Source organism: Citrus sinensis, chromosome 6, assembly GCF_022201045.2.
Source record: "Citrus sinensis cultivar Valencia sweet orange chromosome 6, DVS_A1.0, whole genome shotgun sequence".
In the NCBI taxonomy this organism is placed as follows: domain Eukaryota; kingdom Viridiplantae; phylum Streptophyta; class Magnoliopsida; order Sapindales; family Rutaceae; genus Citrus; species Citrus sinensis.
The window spans coordinates 25,644,114-25,665,218 of record NC_068561.1 but is presented as its reverse complement, the minus strand read 5'-3'; the positions used below and the strand labels follow the sequence as shown (position 1 = coordinate 25,665,218).

General features: G+C 31.1%; 1 protein-coding gene across 1 annotated transcript; it reads right to left on the bottom strand.

The window, feature by feature from the left end:
- Window positions 1-6,667: 6,667 nt before the first annotated feature.
- On the bottom strand, window positions 6,668-9,052 carry LOC102621582 (transcription factor MYB16). The gene is made up of 3 exons (XM_006482565.4): window positions 8,803-9,052; window positions 8,560-8,689; window positions 6,668-8,091 (listed from the first exon to the last, which is right to left on the bottom strand). The coding sequence occupies exons 1-3, from the start codon at window positions 8,933-8,935 to the stop codon at window positions 7,188-7,190; spliced, it is 1,167 nt and encodes a 388-aa protein (XP_006482628.1). The 5' UTR covers window positions 8,936-9,052; the 3' UTR covers window positions 6,668-7,187.
- Window positions 9,053-21,105: the final 12,053 nt, after the last annotated feature.

Below are 21,105 nucleotides of genomic sequence, written 5' to 3'. Positions count from 1 at the left end.
TACAATCACCACTTACACGACAATTTTTAAAAATAAATCACACATGTCATGACTTTATTTATTTATTGTATATCTGATATGATACCTCATATGTATTCTAAAATTTTTCCTGACAACAAAGTACGCCGCCCTCGATTAGAAGCCAATCAAGTTATTTATTAATTTATGTTCGACTCACTGATGACATATTAGAAGCACGAAACACGCTGTGAAACTCTTGTGATTCTGCAGCAATTAATTAAATAGTTATTAATTTGCACAAGTTTCAAATTAATCCGAAGCGCGACAAAATTTTATACTATAATAACGCGATCGCATGCAGCACACCGTTGATTTAGAAAAGGAAAGTCCAACGGCAGAGATGAATCATACACCCAAAACCCTAATAACGTCACAAGCCCTCACCAGTCTCTCTCATATATAGTCAAGTCTCTAATTCCTTGGCCCTTCGTCTATGCGTAGAGTCGCCGTTCCAATCCAACAAATTTTAAGTAATAACCCTTTCCAGAAACTTCAGCAAATGCAGCTGCTCTTACTGCTTGTAAGCTGAGGGTGGGTTACATACTTTTATTATTCGCTATTATTGTGAATATAAATACCCACTTCACTTTTAGTTTTCTTTTTTTTTTTTTTTTAATTTTTGGTTTTAGATTTGGTTAAGTAGCAATTATCAACTGCAGAATGCACAAGTACTGAGGCACCGAGAGTGAATAATGGAGTTCTCGGTCGCCTAATCTTATTGAATGTGCAGAAAATGAAAGCCAAAAGAAAGGGATGCGCTTTGCAGCTTCAACTTGTTCGACGTGTTTTTGCTGCCTGTTCATGCCCTTACATTCTTTTATCTCTTTCCTTTCCCACTTTAATTTTCTCCAATCGATCTGCTTCTTCTTCTGCTTCGCGCACACAAATATTATATATGGAATCATCGAAGCAGAGATAAACGGATTCGGATTCGGATCCTAATCTAATCTTTGTTAATCTTTATAGGAGATTTAGTAATTAAATAATTTCTTTAATAATTAAAACGTCCCCAGCAAATACCATGATGCTAAATACCCTGTTTCTTTAAAACGTCCCCAGCAACAGTCCATTTCATTTCATCCCAAAGCACAAATTATATATATATATATATATATATATATATATATATATATATTTGTTTGTGATATGAGAAAATAAAGAAATACAAATATTAGGTTATAATTAATTTTTAGCATTAAATACTAGCACAAAAGTAGAAACCATGCATGTAGGAATATATATATATATATCACAACGATTAGCTTTGGATTGGATTGGATTTAGGCAGCAACAACAATAGAACAAATAATACTAAAACAATCGCTGACATTGCCCAATCTCTTTCTTTTATTATGTTGAAATCTTGTATTGTCCATAGAATACAAATTTAAAAAAATGGCAACTTTTTGTGATTATTAAAGAAATTCAAGAATAGATCTAATATTGTCCATATAATTATTTAATTATCACGTGTCTAAATCTCCTACAAAGATTAGGAAAAATTAGGTTAGGAGAGGATACAAATCCGAGATAAATATCATATATATATATATATATATATATGACATGTCATCATTGCTATCAATACTTTTTAGTTTTGAAATTTGAACATGTTGTCGACATAAAAAGCATCCGTAGGATTTGTTTGTTAGCATGTGCCATGTGTGTAGTTTTCGGAGTTCAGACAGACAAATGGGTTTCCTAGATTGTCCAGGCCTTTCACTCAGGATCATATGGGTATATTATGTCTTCGTTTGGAGTCATCAGGCCTATTAGAAACAAGCCCAAAACTACTTGATGTTTGGGGTTCCTTTTTAGTGAGTGTATAAACTTATAAAGATATGATGATCTGTTAATTTCTCGGTAGTCCTTGGGAGTCGCAGTTTTCTCAAAGACGGGCGAGCATTTATTACTAATTGGTTGAACTGAACAGGACTTTTATTCGAGGAGGACATAATTCTCGATAAAGTGCTTCTTTTTCTAAATTAGTTGTATAATAAGATGGCCCATTTTGATTAATTTGTCGATAATTAGTTTGAATTTAAATCGGTGGCCTTAAAAAAATAAAAATAAAAATTAGTCAAATCTTCAACAAGATGTCTTTGACGTTTGAACAACTACTTTGATTATTAGATTAATTTAAAGAGCTTTCAATTGAATTGAATTGAATTTCTTCGAAAGCAATAATGATTGCTTTTATTTCCGTTTTCTTTTTTCAGAAATTAAATCCAAATGAATGGATAGATGAGTTAAATGCCTTCCCAAGTAGCAAAAAAAAAAAAAAATCTTGATGTTGAAGTTGAAAACTCTGCTGCTGTGTCCGTAAACGTTTAATTTTCCATATTTATTTTTAAACGTATCTTTAGAACAGAATTTGACCTTTATCCATAAAAGTGGCTGATTTTTTATTCAATCATTTACCTAGCCAGCTAAAATCATTCACTTCATCTTGGGAATTCGTAGTTATTCAGAGTGCTCACTCACTCCTTACTTGTTCTTGTTTTTTTTTTTTTTTTTTTTTTTAAAAATATAAAATATATACCTGTATAAAATTTAAAAAGAAAAAAGAAATAAAAAACTAATGTTAATTAGTTCATACAAAAGTTTATCCAAAACAATTTTAACAGTTGTACTCTTTTCAGAAAACAATATACAGTAAAATAGTGTATTTATTCTTTCCTTGGAGGAACGATGACAGATACATAGCATGGTTTCTTTCCGCAATTTTTCACTTTCTTTGACATTTAATTTGTCGCTATCTATTTATTATCGCATTTAATTTCACAAGAAACCGAAGCCACGGGCTGCATTCAACAAGCAAGCAATGGTACAAAAGTTGGAGTTGGACTTGCGAAAATATAGCCAATGCATTAGTGAGTGGACATGGAAAATACTCCAATACTCCAATACCCTTTATGCGTTAATGGTTTGCATACGTAATAAACCTATTCGGGGAAAAGTAGAAGGATTTAAAAAAAAAAAGTAAAGAAGAAGGAAGTATTGGGACGTTTCTAAAAAAATTAAGAGGTAGTAGTGTGAGGTATTATTAGGCTGAAATGCAGGGGTGTGGGTATGGGATTTTCCTTTTTTTCTTTTTTTTTTCTTTTTTTTCTTTTTTTTGTTTTGGTGGCTGAAAGCAGGGGACATGCATAAATGTCGAAGAGGGAAGAGGGAAGCCAAAAAAAGCTCATTAAATAAGTACAGTTGGGCGCAGTCGAGGAAAATTTATGACCCATGTGATGAGCAATCGAGCATTGTGTGGTGAAATAAATGTTCGTGTACGCACAAAAGTGAGAGCAGTAGAATGAATGAAAGAAAGGATCAGTTGATGTGTGTGTACTTTTAATTTAATGTAATTTTTGCTTTCAAACGGGGCCAAAAATTTCACTATTATTATTATTATTATTATTGCTCCACCACTATCAACACAGCTGGCTTCATTATCCATTCATTTAATGGGAAAATAACATTTTATCTTTTCCTATTTTTATTTTTATTTTATTCTGCAAATTCTCAATTTGTGACGACGAGACTGACTTCCCATGTAGATATGTTTCGCGAGGTTTAATTTTTTCTGGTAATTTTGCATGCAAAAGTATTCTTGACAAGACTGCACCAGGTGACCAGTGATTTGGATTTTTTTTTTTTTTTTAAAATCAAAGATGGTTTTTTGTCATTCAATCGATCGTCTACTACAAAAGCACATAAGCATGCATCGGTGGCTTCTTTCTTTTTCTTTTTTTTTTTTAAATTAAATTTTGTCAGACATAATATCTTTTCTTCTTGATTTAAAGTTTTCAGAGATTTTATATGAAAATTTACAGAGGTAAGTGAGTAATGGGTTGGAGACAGAAAAAGGCGGATCCAAAAATTTGATTCATAGGAGGAGGCAACACGTTATAATAAAAAATAATAAATTATAAAATTAATTTCAATATCAACATCTTAGCCCACATATATATTTTCAAAAAATTTTAAAAAAAAATATTTTTAAGCGGCCTTAATTACCCACAATCCCTTGAGTGTAAATCTACCCTAATTATATCGATTGATACGAAGAATAAGGGTAATTTGAAAAATAATATCTCTATTGATAAGCACCGAGATAGGTAGAAGTATCATTTAAAAACAATATCTCGGGTGCACTTATTTTATCCTTGTTTGTATGTTGCTCAGCTTTAATAGTTTATTCAGTTGTCGTTTATTACAATGCATTATCCATCAATAACATTTTATAGTATGATCTACATAGTCAGTTACAACCTACGTCTGATCATTGTTAAATTGTGATGGGTTCAAACTACAAAGGTTGTGTTGTGAAAGTGAAAACGAAAATGTAAAGCTTGTAATATACAAAATATTCTATGAGTGACGATATAAGTATAAATTCTTATATAAATTTATCTTATATAAAGTGACGTGACTTTAATTTATTGGTTGAATGAAAGTATAAAATAATATAAATAAATCATGTGAGCCAAAAGATATTTAATTCAACTAATTTTATCATGCTATATCAATTTGTACAAGAGTTTATAACTATATCATTACTCTTATATATAATATTGAGTAATGATATAGCTACAAACTCTTGTACAAATTTATTTTGTACAAACTTATATAGCATGATAAAATTGGTTGAATTAAATATCACTTGACCCACATGATTTATTTTTATTATTTTATATTTTCATTTAACCAATGAATTAATGTCATATCAGTTTGTACAAAATAAATTTATACAAGAGTTTGTGGTTGTATCACTACTCTATATATATATAAGGGATGTAATAATTTATTAAAAAGAAAAAAAAAACACTAAAAGATGTTAATAGAATCAACTCAAATGATACATGGGGACCACCACATTGAAAATTTTGACTGTCAGCCGGTGGATCGACCGATGATTTGCTTCAGCTGCAGGGCAAAACTAAAAGCTCCCTTTTCTACTTGACCCATGCATGCACTTGTTCTTTAAATAAATGTACATGAAGGACGCTGCACAGACGTGCATGCCTTCTTACAATCCCTACAGTAGCTGTTCTTACAAAATCTCAGCATATGACGTGCCAATTAATACTAGAATTATGACGTGCATGATGTAGAGAAAGATGATAGAACCTGAAATTGAGCTGAACCCCGACAACACTAGCAAATAATGAAAGTTAATTAGTGGAGCATGTAGTCAAACTCAAAATCGGACCCTAATTAGGTTAACTAGAGAATCCACAACAACATTATACTCCCTAAATGTGTGCGTTAAGGGACAACAATTTCAAACTCAAAAGATTTCAAATTTTAATTAATTTATTAACTTACCTAATTAATCACTTCTTTTGTCTTAATAAAACTCGTTCATTCAAAATCTCGAGTCTTAGGTGTTGGTGATCACAAGAGATATATTCTTAATTAACTTCATCATATGTATTAAGCAAATTATATGTCTAGGTAATGCAAAAGATGTAGCCTTTAATTAAAGACATAAGTATTGCCAAATTTCGAGGGTCAAGAAAATATCAAGTGTATAAGCAGCTACACGAAATGGAAAAAGAAAAAAAAAATTAATTTCATGGAAAGCTCAACAACGCTGCTAGAGTATAAACATATTTCCTTAATTGAATATAACTTGTTGACAAATATTCGAGCACATCTTCCGTGGGCACACGCACAAAATTACAAGAAGTCCAAATCATATCTATATTCTCAATCAAATTAATACAATAGTTTCTAGGGATTGTTAAAAACGACTCTACACATGTATTTGAATGGTCTAATTTAATAAAAGTCACTTATAAATATTGAAAACTACGAATCTTAACAACTATAGAAATTAAGTGGATTTGATAAAAAAAAAAAACACTTAAATCAAGAGAGAATCTTAATTTTTAATCGATTCAAAGGCGCCGAGATGAGGTCCAAAAAATAATTCTTGATCGATTCAAAACACCAGACATGATTTTTATACTATATATATTTTAAAAAATATTTAACCCCAAAAACTTAAGCTATAAATAAAGTAAGACTTGATATATATTAAAGATAAGTCTTTCACATCGATAGAATTTTAATAAAAATTGATGTTAATAATATTTTTCAATATGTATGACATAATCGTGATATATATTTGCTAAGCTACCAACTCTATAATCAATCTATTCCTATCGAGCCATAATTGAACCTGTGAAGAAATAATGCTTAGCAAAAGCATGACACACCAAAATTAGGGCATGCAAAGTTGTCACAATCTTAGTTTGGTGCCCATATTTTCTACCGACGAATGGTACGTTTATATGTATATATAAACCAAACACTCAGTTTCTTTATTACTTTATCAAAATTAAATGAACATTATCATTAATGCATTAATTTCAAACTCAGTGACTGCATGCAGCTACACCAAATCAAAGAGAAGAATCAGCTTGGGAATTCCCCCTTAGATTTCTATGAACTATCATGACAATTCATCAAATCTATGGACGTCTCATAAAAGTCGCAGCTTCACTTAATTTCTATTTTATTTTTCTTTATATTATTGCTTTTTCAAAGTATATATATACATGAAATCAACAGCAACACACACACACATTGATATAAAATCATTATTTTTCTTGATTGTGGGCAGAATGTGACATGAAACCAACAGCAATAAAGTCTGCAATAAATACATCTCTTATTGCACCTCTCAAAATTAATATTTGTACAGAAATTAGTAGTCTTAAATACACAAAGAAAAATTACTTCTGGCAACTCTCTGATCACTTCAAACACACTTCTCTGGAGTCAATTTTGATCTCCATTGGACTACTTCAAAGATTATTTAAAATAAAAAATAAACAAGAAGAAGAAGAAGCAAAAGGAGACTTGGAGATTGCCATTGACTTCACTCAAGACACGTGCAATAATAGTTGAGCTATGAACATTTCACTTGAACTTGTAATTTCTTGCTTTCATGCAAAAGCTAGTAGTAATACAGAAGCAACAGAGCAGCACTGCGACTTTTTTCACACTTGAATAAACTATTAAATGACTAAACTGTGGAAACAACAAAACCCTAATTCTTTGGCAGCTGCAGAAACATTCCCAATAGTGTTTTAGTTCAACAATATTGGAAAAGAATTAATGATCAGGCTTCATTATTCTTGGATCAGAAACTTATTATATATCTCTTAGAACATTGGTGAGGTAGATGGAGATGAATTCACCAAATTGAGAATGCTGTTCCAGTAATTCTTGTTATCTTGATAATAATCACTGCCACTATCACCACCATCACCTCCGCCACTATTCTCAGAGTCCTTGCCACTATCCGATAAGCTCGGCCGGTCGCCGATGGAATCATTAAGCAAAAGATTAGTGAAACCCTCCTCCATTGTACTATTGTTAACCCGAAATGATTCATCAGGATTCCATGGCCCTTCTGCCGCTGCTTCCATTGAAATTGCCATATCATGATGATGAAGAGTACTTGAAGTAAATGATAAAGAATTTTCAAGTCCTAATTTATTCCAATCTTTCTGCAAATTATTATTTTCACCTTCTTCTTTGATCAAACTAGCTTGATGATCAGATGATCCTGAACTTCCCACAAACTCAATCATACTCATCATCATAGGCGGCGCCAAGTTGTTATTATTGTTATTCTCAGAGAAAGTGACTGTAGATGTTGGAGACTCAAGATCACCACCAATACCAGTCCAATTATTAGCTGAAGTTTTGTTCACAATGAACTGAGCTGAAGCCGAAGCAGGAGGCGGAACAGAAGATGAAGAAGCAGAAGCCGAAGCTGAAGGAGGAGGAATTAACCCTAGCTGAAAAGAATGTGAACGAAGCTTTGATTCTCGAACAAGTCTTGCTTCAGCTTCAAGCCTGGCACTTTCCCACTGAGCCATGTGGCTAAGATTGGCAGAATTCTTGTTTTGACCGTCGCTTGAAAGCAAAGCATCATTTTTTGGCTTGTGGGTAACTGGATCAATCCCCATCTTAGCTAGCCTCTTCTTAAGATGCGTGTTCCAGTAATTTTTTATCTCATTATCTGTTCTTTTTGGCAAGTGAGTGGCTATTGCCGACCACCTGATCACCAAAAGACAAATTAAAGCACCTTTTTTTGAAAAAGAAAAAAAAACATAATGCAGACAGAGGCTTAAATTTTCCTAAAAAAAATTAATAAAAAACCCTAGAAACCATCAACTCCCACCAAACAATTCTCAATGCTGTAGCCATCTGCAGACAAAAATGTCTCATTCATTTTAATGTTTGAGGTATCAACGAGAAAACTGAATCATTTTCTTTTCTGTGCCTCGTTTCCTTTTGAATTTATTTGAAACCAACCGAGAATTCTGAGATTGCAAGGTTTCGGATTAATTAAAGTGAGGTTCGAATCTGCTCACACTAGAAAGGGTTCAAAAAAAAAAAAGAAATTTATAGAGAAGTATGTACAATTAACATACAATAAATTCTACTGGAAATGTTAATGACAGTCACGAATGTCAACGAGATTGATGCTGATTACAAAGAATTTTTTTTTTTTTTTGGGGTTACCTATTTCCTAAAAGGGCATGAAGTTGAATGATGGTTTGTTCTTCTTGTAAACTGAACTTTCCCCTTTTAATATCAGGTCTTAGATAATTGGTCCATCTAAGCCTGCAGCTCTTGCCGCATCTTTGAAGCCCTGAAAAATTGAAAATTCACGAAAGCAAATGAGATGAAAAGTTTACTAAATATAAAATTTAGTATAGAGCCTTTAGCTAGGGGAAGTGATAATGATCATATATATAATCTCACCGGCTTTCGCAGGTAAGGCACGCCAGCTTCCATGGCCATGCTCTTCAATGTAAGCCAAGAGTTTTTGATCTTCTTCAGGAGTCCACGGCCCTTTCTTCAAGCCAACTTTGTCACAGCAAGGTGACCTGCCCATTTGGCTCTTGTGTAAAGATTTTGCTCTTGCTCTTGCCCTCAATTCTATGTATCACAAAGAAATTATAAAAGAAACACTCATGAAGAGAGAAGGTTGAAAGGGAAGCTTTGTGTTTATAAATAGAACAAGAGGGAAAGGGCCCAAGATGCAATAAATAGGATAAAGAAATTAATTTTCAATAGAGTTTATGTTAAAATTACATGACATAAGTACCCTTTACGTCACAGTATTGTGCAGCTTTTGGTTTAATTTTATTTATAAAAGGGTAACGAAACTATCCTATACGGGATTAATTTGAAGGAATTTTTAATTTTCCTAACTATGGTTCTATGGACAAGGTAATGTAATATTTAAATGGGACCAAAATTAAATCTTCAATATGCCCAAGTCTGTTTCAAAATTTTTTGTTGCTTCACTACTGTGGTGATGTCCTTTTCATTGCCCATTGATGTCTTTGCTAAAATGGATTTGTTCATGGAGATGCAGCTACTTGTATGCTAGCTAGAGAAGATAATTCTTATAGGCTTTTAATTTTTGTAATATTCCCATATTAATATTTTAACCTCATACCTCTGCAAGACACATTTTGTAGACGATTTTGGTGGAGACACAAAACGTAAAGTCATAAATCACCAAGATTTCTTTTCCCAAAAAAAAAAAAAAAATACCAAGATTGAGTTTGCCGATTAATACATTTTTTTTTTTTTTAAATCATGCTAATCTCATCTTTTTTCCATTGTAATCAATAAAACAATACACACACCAATGAGGGCATCCTTACTTTAACAAAGTGAAGATGTTACTAATTAAGAAAAAAATATAGATTTCAATACACTAATAAATAAAAAAATTTATATTTTTCAATATATTGAAATCTTTTTTTTAATATATTTTAATGATATCCTCACTCCATTAAAGCCCTCAGATTTCTTGATTATTGTAGACCCGATTAAAAAATTTACATAATTTAACCAGACCTAGGATTTTTTATAGAACCTATATATAGCATCTTGATTTCTTTGCTTGAAAAACTAAATAAATAAATTTAATTTAATTTTTCCTTTCAGCGAAACGATTTATCTGACAAAACCAACCCCATGTCCATACTCTAGCTGTCTTATATATATATGGAGCAGCTCAGCCAATAGCCACCATATTCACAGACTGTACTGTGCCTTGTAAATTGCTGTAATTTTTCAGTAGAAACAGCCCCACGAAGGCAATTTATTGCATGCAAGATATGAGTAAAATTACAATGATGAATCGTCTCGTCAAATATTTGTAGCTAGGCAAAAGCATGTGAATTTGCAAATTTGCATTACTTCTAGTATTGCACAGATGCCAGATATCATTCAGTGTAAAGCCATTCATGGCATGTCGATGGCACGTATATCTGTGATACCAAAGAAAAGATAAAAGGATTGTTCTGGGAAAGCTTTTTAAAACCAAAAAGGCATTTTTCAAATCTATTAAACTATTTTCACAAACCGGAGTTTTTAGAAAATATTTTCTGATTACACTCAAAATGCTTTTTCTCCACAAACATGGCTCAAGGGCTGGCGGAAAATTTTCCCTCAGACAATTGTTTGATCTAAAAATTTAAATTATTTATATACAAAGGTTCATTAGAGATGTGCGTCCACGCACAATAAATCGCTTATTTAATTAGATTTATATACAACTCTATTTGGTAGCACCTTTGTTTAGAATCATATCTAAATTTATAACTTGTGAAGGCAATTTTATAAAGTGTGTTTGCAAAGGAGGACTCTAGTGTCTGAAGTCAAGTTGACATATTCAAGTGGCTAGTATTTGTATGGTGTAATTAAATTACTGGAACAAATTTACAGAGTCTTCAAGAAAGCTCAGCGCGTTCTGCAAATGATAGTGGAGTGAATTTAAAAATTTCCCAATCATACAAGCAATGAAGGAACCGATATTACATCAACAAGCTAAGACTGTTTCATATACTTTTAAAGCTTAAATTGCTGACGACTAAAGCTTTTTTTTTCATATATTTGCTAATGCATGCAAATAAGGGCTTAACTGCCTTCATAATTCTTTCATAAATATTGTTTTTAATTAATGTCCCAATAGGTATGGGTCCCAATTCGAGCAAATGATTGGATGACATGTTTCAGGAGTAAATACTTGTTTAGTTTTTATGTTATGATTTAAGTGTCGTTTATTTTTTATATTTTAAAAAAGTATCCCAAGACATCCTATTATTAAATATATTATATTCTTACCCTTATTTTATTTTTTTATTTTTGCGTCTATGATAACATTATAGCAATAATGTTCTTGACTTTGATTAATTTAATTATAAAAAATTAATTAAAAAAATTAACCAACAGTTATTTGTTAGGAAATTAACAAATAGATATCAGTTTAAAAGAACTAGTATTTTTTGTACTTTGCAACAATCTTTTTAATGATTATTTATAAATAAATTAATATCAACCAATCTAAAACAATGCTTTATATCATTACAATAATCTCACTAATAATTATTTATAAAAAAATTAATATACCAAATTATCTTATTATCTCTCCCAATTTAACTGTGTTTCATTTTTATAATTTAATAAAGTTTCTCTCATTTATTAAGTTTACCTTATATAGATTATAAATATATAGATCATTCCTTGGGAAGTCATGTCAATTATAAATATATAGATCATTCCTTGGGAAGTCATGTCAATTATTTTCACATAAAATTTATCAAAAAAATTCTCTTTCCAGTGCTAAAATATCTTTATTAAGAGAAAGTCTTTAATGTTTCAGAAACATTATTTCTGATTCATTTACTATTTACTGTATGTGAATGCATATTATGATGATTAATTAAAATATTTATATGACAAGAAGTGAATTTAAAAAAGAACAGTACTTCAAGAACACCCAAAAAAATTTTATCACTCAAACAAACTCTATCTACAAAACCTGCTTTTAACTCTCTAACCCATTATCCCCAATAATCAGGAATGTGGGGTTCATCATTTAAAACAAAGGTGAATTTGAACTTAACCTGCCTGCCAAGAAAAGTTGACAATTGATGGTGATGATTGTGACCTATTTATAACCCTGTAACTTCCAATGAAGGACTTCCTTCAATGGAATGAAATAGCAAGTGGTAGGGGATACTTTGGTCACTAAGATAAGCACAAATGCGTACGAGCAATTTATTGAGGTGGGCTCTAAGCTTTTTTTTTGTTGAAGGTGGTCTTCAATCTTCCATTGATTTGTAGGATTGTAGCATGAAAAGACAAGGAGAGAAGGGTCCCATAACGAGGGAAAAAAATAAAGAAGCCAAAAATGATAAATTCAATGTTATTTATTTCTTATTATTATTCGTGTATGTGTGTGGGGGTGTGTACCATGTGTGGTGAGTAGCAAAGCATAAAGCAGAGCCAAACGGGATCTGAAATTTGTATCGGCTGGTCCAATGAAAAGAACGTCAATGGGGACACCGATCTTAAATTCTTCTTCGCTCAATGACAGCTTTAGCTTTGTGTATGGTCCAATATTGTCTTAATTGTGTATTAAATTATTTCCATTACACTTGTCTAATTTTCATTCGATCACGTGAGTTTTCAATTTGCCCTTGAATGGAAGCATAAGAAAGGGGAGTTGAAACCGTAACGAGAGTTATAAAGACCAGTAACAAGCTCTATGATGTAAAATGTGAATGATTGATTTTAAAATCATGCAATTTAAAGAGATTGAGATAGCAGTCAAGTCAAATTTTAATAAGCTCTCTCATATCAAATGTGAATAATTTGATTTTAAGATCACACAAGTCTAGAAAATGGAGAAGAAATTTGGATATAGAAAAAAAAAAAAAAAACTTTTAGCCTTGATACCTTGAATCTAATATCTTTAACCGTTGCCACTTCGGCCTTGGCCGAAGTGGTGTGCTGCTGCCCTCACAAGACTTGTGGGGGTTAAATGTTCTTAACATGTAAAAATTATTCTCCCTTGCAAAATACGAGTGGAGGATTGACATCCCTCCTCTGTGAGGGGTTATTTGTTTGGGCATGTACTTCACAGAATTCAATGTAATAATATAAGTCTCAATCATGTATATCTTATTGTAATTATCAGTGTAATATATCTGCTATAATAGCAGTTGTTGTAAATATCTGTGTAATGCAGTAATCTGATGTTTAATCAGTATTCAAAAAAAAAAATATCTTTAACCGTTGGGGAAACGTTTTGACCTGAAAAACTAAAAAAAGAGACCAATATTAGGAGCATTTAAAAGAATTCGGAATATAAAATTAAAATAAAATAATTTTAGTGAATGACGTGACACACAAAACTCTACAAAAATTTAATAATTAGTACATTAGATCCAGATTATTACATATTTAGTATGATTTATCTAATAGTCAGAATTACTTCTTTATCTTAAAAGCTCTTTTAACAATTTTTACATTATTTGATTGTCTTTCAAGTAGAGCTTTTAAAGATTAAATATGTCATTTTACCCTTATTAATAGCTCAAATTTTGAACTTTTGAGAGTAGATGTTGCAAAACCATTTCAAAATGTTAAATTTTCTAAAATAATTTTCACTTATTTCACAATCTTATTTTACTCCTTTAATAACATAACTTTGAAAAAAGAAAAACTTACTAATTGAATTAATTTTAAAATTTTTCATAAAAACTCTTTTTGACAACTAAACAACTAAAGTTTTTTGGTAAAATCTTTACTTATAAAAATTTTACTAATAAAAACTCTAGTTGAATAAGTTATATCTGAAAAGTTATACCAAATGAATTAGTCACTTAGGCCATTAAATAACCGAAATTGGAGTAATTAATAATTAAAGAAATTTATAATGCTTAATTAGCAAGCAATAAATTAATTACATTATTATTGCGCGGTGGTTGTCAGCTGCCAATAATTGGATCATATTCAAAATTTCAAATGCGCAGTTGCCCAATTTTTATTTGGAAAAAAAAAAGAGTGGGAGGTGGCGCGGGAGGGAGGGTGTGAAAGAAGATCTATATATTTAAAGATGCTTACCTTTAATTAGCAATTTTTTTTTAAGCTTGACGAAATAATTAATCAAGATTAAGAGATGTATTGCCTTTCATAACTGAGCCAGAAGATCCAGCAAATCTTCTCATTAAAACCTTTAATTAAAGGTTAATTTTACATCTGAAACTGAGGCTAAGTTGAGATTAAAATTGGAACCTCTTTTAATCTTTGTATAGCTCATATTAAGATTATGTTAAGTAATTATTAGAGTAAATTATGAGGTGTTTGGGAGTAAATTTGGGACATTGATTTGGACCAATAAGCAAGTGAAATGTGGTAGTAGAAAATGAAAAGGAAAGTGATGACAATTGGAGCCCTGAAATAGGTGGGCTACATGCCATCAGAGAAAGAATAAATATCTTTGTCCATTATGTTAAAAGCAGGCCGACTTTAGAACCCTTTGAGCTTTATGACAATTTTTGTATGATGTTTCTTTTTATTCTGCAACTTCAATATTTAAATAAATAGAAAGTATCTCAAAATTTGTTTCATACTTAGTTATTGAATTTCAACAATAATTAAAAATATTTTTTATTTTTATATATAATATTATTTTTAAATAGAATATTTGCAACCATAACACATAGAAAGTTGAAAAAATGAATTAGTGATCAGATAATAGATATGAATTTTCTGTTTCAAGAAACTAATTTTTTTTTTAAATGAACCAACGGATGTAAGAATTTTATTTGCAAATAAGACATCAAGAAGTTGTTTTATCTATTAATTTTTGAGATTATAAGGTTTTTAATAGAAATTAAAAGGAATACTAAAAGTCAAAGATTTTAACATTAAATAATTAGGCTTTCTTGGAAAACTCAAAAGGTAACGAATTTAATTTTTTTTAAAGACTAACAATCAATGAATGAATTGATGGTTAAATAATATTATTAATTATATCTCTTTAACATTAAGGTTAAAAAATATAGATAAGCTTTCTTACAATACGTAATTTTAAAAAATAAACTTATTAATTAGAGAACTATTAAGAAAATATTATTAAAAAAAGGTCTTCTCAAAATATAGGGCCTTAGCCGATCGTCTTGTTCGCCAATACCTAAAACCACTACTGATTAAAAGTAGGGATCAATATCAGAATAATCAGTTGAGCATAGCAATGTGGAAAAGACGCATCAGCAATCCCCAACTGTCTTTTGAGAAGCAGTAGGGCCACTACTCCAAGGTCTGCCAGGGAGCAAAAAGTAAGAAGCACATGAGGGATAGAGGAACTGCTTGCTCATTAAGCTTATAGGTCAATATCAATTTAATAAAAGAAAAAAATGAAAATAGCCCCACTTGAGGAAGACGACACTAATAAAAAATCTCCATATGATAGAAAAGATAAAAATGTCCTTAGAGCACATATCTTATGAATTCAGTTCATGACACAAGATAAATGAGCTTTTTTCTAGATTTGATTTCTTGAGAGGTTGCTTCATCTTATTCTTCCTCCGTTTCTATGATTTCCTCCTCCATTTTCATATCTCCATAAAAGATCTTGACCATATTATCTCTAAAAAAAAAAAAACGTTTTCCTTATTTTTCACTTAGAGAACTCTTCATGAATTCATATTCTTCCTCATGTTATTATTTATTATCACCAACCTTTATTAAGGTTTTGTTCATATTGTAATGAGAATCTTGTAATACTTCACACACATAATGGATTGGAAATGATTACTCCCGTGGATGTAGGCCAAAAGATCGAACCACGTAAAATATTGTGTATTCTTTACTTTTATGCTTATTAGGATAATTCTAATGCTTAGATCATATTTCATATATGAGGTCACCTAACTTATACCACGAGCTCTACTGGGTTCCCCGAATAAGCCCTTTAGGGCTATCCTTAAGTTCATCAAAGCAATTCCTTGAGCTCTCTTAAGCTCCCTAAGTCAACTTTTTAAATTAACTCATTCGACCTCCACGGAGCTTTCCATATTATTCCAAACTCAAAACACCTCAATTCACAATCCCATATCACCTTAGCTATATAACCTACCTTTAAAAGTAGAAAAAATACACCTGAATCCAAACTTAGCTTAATTTCCCCTAAAATATAAATTTACTTGTTTAAGTTAGATTTAATATGGATCTGGTGAAAACAACCACTAAATGGTTCAAATCATATTCTCACGAAAATATGAGGAAATCATGAGGTAACGTTTTTCCTAGTCAATCATCAATCACAATCCCAATTCAGAATTTTTTTCAACAAACATTTCAATATAACTCCCTCATTGTCATGATAATGCCAACATCAATCTAATTATATATGACATCCCAATCGACAACTCTAAACTCCACCAGATCTGCTCATAAACTTAGAAAAGTTGAGAATATGAAATTATATAGCTCATAATTTTTGAAATTGATGCTGATATTAAGAATTCTCTTTGTTGTGCAGTGCCAATTAGCGAGTCATTTCAAAGAAGTCTCCTTATCATTAGTCATAAATTGATGCCAAGATTGATAATCAATCGTTTATGATTAAGTAGTAATCACTACAACATCAATCTATAGGTAGTTGGACTGAACAATCATTTGAAATTTCCACATTATTATGTCCCACAAACAAATTAATCACTAAACATGAATTGTGTGATTGTCTTTCACAATACATACAATGGAAAGTGGGTGATTTTGAGCTTTTAGAGTTTAGTTGGTTGCCTCTTGAGTCTTGATTATTGAAATCATGAGGCTCAAGGCCCATAAACTCGTCAATGATTTTTGTTTTTTCGGAGAAGCTCGTCAATGATAATCTGGAAGCATTGCATGCACAAATTGGGCCTATTCTGCTTGAAGTCAGAAAAAGCTGGCTAAGCATGCCCACTTTTGTTTTAAATTCTATCAAGGGCTAACAGAATAACCAAGGTTGAAAATATCGCATTCCTTTAACCTTTTGTTTTTCTTATTTTAGGAATTACCCAATTAGTGGGAAGGGGCTCGAATCCTTAACTATATAGAGAAGAATTCTTTCAAGTATTTGAACTTAATTAGACCTAAAAAATGTCGGCAGATTTTTTTATCGCAGATATCAATTTAATTTTTTCCTAAGCCGAAAAGAATGTTTTTTGCCTTGTTTCAACAATGCATCTAAAAATTGCATATTGATAAGAAAATCTGATATCATAAGATTCAAACCTTACATTTTTGGTATAGCACTCAAAATGTTAGTCCAAGTAACTGGTACCCGTCTAAAGATTTTTTTTTTTTTTTTTTTCACCTGCCATGGGTTTTGGTTATTTTTGTGTTGATTATGCCTTCTTTCCCGTTGGGTTTAATTTCGTTGTCACTCTGCATAGATTTATACATTGAAAGTGAGAGATCTTGGAATTTCAACCATTAACATGAAGACAGCTAATGTAATAATATTGCCAATCTCATTGCAACGTCAAGCAAAAACAAAAGAGATGATGTTTGTGTCTGGTCACATTTTCTTTCAACTTTCCCATATAACACAAAGAGACAAAAGAGTTTGTGAAAGCAAAGATTGGGTCCATGCATGCATCACAATGAGTTAGCAGTCGTCAGATTTGATAAGTTTGGAAAAATATTTTCATTCTAATTTAATTTTCATTATTATGATAGCATTTTAGCTTTTATTTTGTTGGTGTAGAATATTAAGTAAAGATAAACAATTATAGTATATTTATACAAAGAGTGATGCTAAATATATAAACTCTTAAGGCCAGTCACACACCTTCAACCTTGAATCCAGAAAAAAACTTGCCGACAAATTTGGCTCACGTTCTGAAGTTTTAAAACGACAAATTTTTTGTGCGTTCAGCGTTGAAAGTGTGCTGAGGGTGTGTGACTAGCATTACTCCAACCTTGATCCTTACGAATAAGATAAAGAAACGGGGGGCCTCATCATCATCAATCTTGGAGTTGCCACCTCTCACACAAAGGAGAAAGATATAGATACAGTGCATTTTGCATGAAAAACCACTCGAGAAGACAAAAAAGCTTTAACAGAGGTTGTTTCCACAGCATGCAAAAATAGAACTAAAAGTACAATTTCTCACAAATTATTTTGTCGATCGAGAAGCAAGTCTCGAAACGTGTTGCTTCTTCTTTTTTCCAATTTCCATGCAAAAGTAACTTTCATTCATACTAAAATACAAAGTACTTTTGTTTTAAAGTGGTACATGAAAAGAAAGCAAGGATAAGACCCACCAACATCCCTTATCCAATTTCATCTACTTCATTAAAATCAATTTTTTTAGAAACTTTTTTTTTTTTATAAAAAATTTTACCACACATTTAATGATTATTTTATTTATCATTTGTTATTAATACCTAATAGGAATTAGAGAAGATGATAAGGTCTTTGCATTTTATGGCAGTTTTCGGTTTATGTTTAATATTGACTTCTGGTCCATTGCCTTTGCTTCAACAACTTACCAAGCGAAATTCTAATGCATATAAATAAACCCATGTTCGCATAATAATTGCATCACAAAATTTTCGATTGCTAAAAAAATTCTTAGTTGAAAAAAAAAACAAAAAAAACAAAAACGGAGAGAGAGAGAGAGAGAGAGAGAGTTGGTTTTGAATAATGCTTCAAATATTGAGATTCTTTCATGACACGCGTGTTTGAATATATCATGTTTGGTTCCATTGGTTGATTTTCATGCGAAAATGATTGCTGAAAGTTCTTTGGCCGACTGATTTTGTTAATTGAAAAGGATGATATACATATTATTATTATTATTATTATTTTTTACTTTTACTATTAGATTAAGAATAATAAATCAAGACAATTAATTTATCACATCAGATTTTTTGAATTAGATTTTTCGGTCAGTTGTGATCACCATTCATTTTCTATGCTCACGTGGTCTTTATATATATATATATACATACTTGGAAGCTAAATTAAAAAAATGGAAAATGATAAGAAACTTTGAGATGGAATGAATAATAGACATAAGCCTTATCAAAAAAATAATAAAATAATAAACAGACGCAAAATGGTGACCCCACTAGGAGAGATTGATGATGAAACTTGGAAGGCTGCGCATGAATCTCATTATTGGGGGCCTTTTCTCGCAGAAAGTATGATAATAAACAATAATAATAATAATGGGCGACACTCGTGTTTCTGTTGTTACCACGTGGCTAACGTTTACTGGTGGTCAGTAGAATGAAAAGATGGCGTGGCAGTTCCCAACGAACGGTCTGAATGCCCACCATGTGGTGACGTTAACACCGCGTCTAATAGCAAACCAACGACGCGGGGAAATGGAGTGGGTTCCACTTGGTTGCCTAACTCTCTTGTCCTACAGCTTTTCCCTTTTTTTTTTTTTTTTAAAAAAAAAAAAAGTTATTTTATTGGTAACTTCGGAAAAAATAACTTTCGAAAATTTCGATTTTTTTTCCCCCTTTAGAATTGAATTGTATGGGTAAACTTGTATTATACTTTTTAAAATGAACACTTTGAAAATGTTCATTATCTAATCCATTAATTCAGATTTTACACCGTAATAATGAAAATATATAATGTAATTCAGTAGTAAAGATTAACTTCATTTCATATTGATTTGATGATTTTGTATTTGTTATTACAATATGATATTAAATATATAATTTTTTAATAAGAGATCCATTATTCTAAAATACGTGAAAAATTAAAAAAATAAAATAAAGAAAGATACACACTCTAATCACACACATATGGTGTATTGGTGTTTGAAATATATCTAAAAAGAATAGTTTCATATCCTTTGTAATATCATAAAATTCCTTATTTACAAAATTTTATTTGGATTTTGTGTTGATTGGGACAAAATGTCCAATGTGATTTATAGCAAAGATTAGAAAATGCTTTTACGTTATAATGCTATCTTGAGTCGACAAAATATCAATTATTCTTATGTTTGCAGCTCATTTATGGCAGAGAAAAAAGAAACTACATGGCACAACCAACTAAATAATGAAACAATAACGGACAAAATGCACACCGTTTTGTATAAGGTCATTGCTATGTGAAGCAGATTTTCAATATCAAAACTAAAATTGGATTTCGTGGCCTTTCAAGCACTAAAATACAAAGTATAGCTCCAACTGATCTAATTGGAAACAGTAACGTTTTCAATATATAGAATGTTTCATTTCGTGTAAGGCTTGGGCAGTGGGTGATGATCTAATCTTGTTGGGAAAATGAGAAAGAATAGTAAATGGAGCTCCATAAATTAGTGTGAATATTCTCATCAGATTCTTACGAGAGATCTTTACGTGTGAAAAAACTTCTTAAAACATTAAAATATCATAGTTAATTTTTCTTTCAATAGTTATAAATTTAAAATAAAGATCGTGTAAAGCAATAAACTTGTGCAATTGCCGATGAATTGACATTAATTTTACCGTACTTAATTGTAGAACAAATCTTATTCAACGCGTGTCTTAAAAATACTCGATAAAGTAAAGAAATGACATCTTTATTTTTCCAAATACATCAATATTATTTAAATTTTTAACTTTCTTTCAACGAATTGAATACTGAAAAGTATTTTAAGATATTTTACCATGGAACATTTCAAATTCCTTCGCTTAAGATCTTATACATTCATATAAAGTCAAAGGATCTAAAATAGTGTTGCAATCAAAACAGAATAAGTTTCTATCTATCTCCATGTGATACAACAAGCTATGTAGTTGGCTAAGAACTCGAACAAAGTAAAAGATCACAGGATTGTACTTTGTTTTAAATGATTTTCAATGCACTCGTGCATCTTGTCACCTATTCTTTAATCGGAACTGAATTTAAACTCTTGTTAGGTGGCCTAACATATGACATGAAACTTTGACTAGACTGGGAGAGAGAGAGATATAGTGGCAGTAATCGGTAACTAATCTGCCAAAAAACGAATGGCAAACTTGAAAAAGAACATTCATGACCCCGTTAGCCGAATAGTTAGATCCACAGTTTTCTTTCATGAGATCTGGAATCCGAGCCTCAACCATTGAACACTTCTTTTTTCTTTTTTTCTTTTTTTTTTTGAATGGGAGTATATTTCATTCAGATACCGCCATAATAGGACTTGCTCAAATCTCATATCCCGCTAGATATATGAAGAAAAGTCAGTAATGTAAACTGTAAAGAACTTGAAAACG

Coding starts and splice junctions, on each gene's coding strand:
- LOC102621582 (XM_006482565.4), bottom strand. CDS start 8,935: ATGGGCAGGTCACCTTGCTGTGACAAAGTTGGCTTGAAGAAAGGGCCG. Junction 8,690..8,802: donor TGCCTTACCTGCGAAAGCCG/GTGAGATTATAT, acceptor TCAATTTTTCAG/GGCTTCAAAGATGCGGCAAG. Junction 8,092..8,559: donor CATGCCCTTTTAGGAAATAG/GTAACCCCAAAA, acceptor TTTGGTGATCAG/GTGGTCGGCAATAGCCACTC.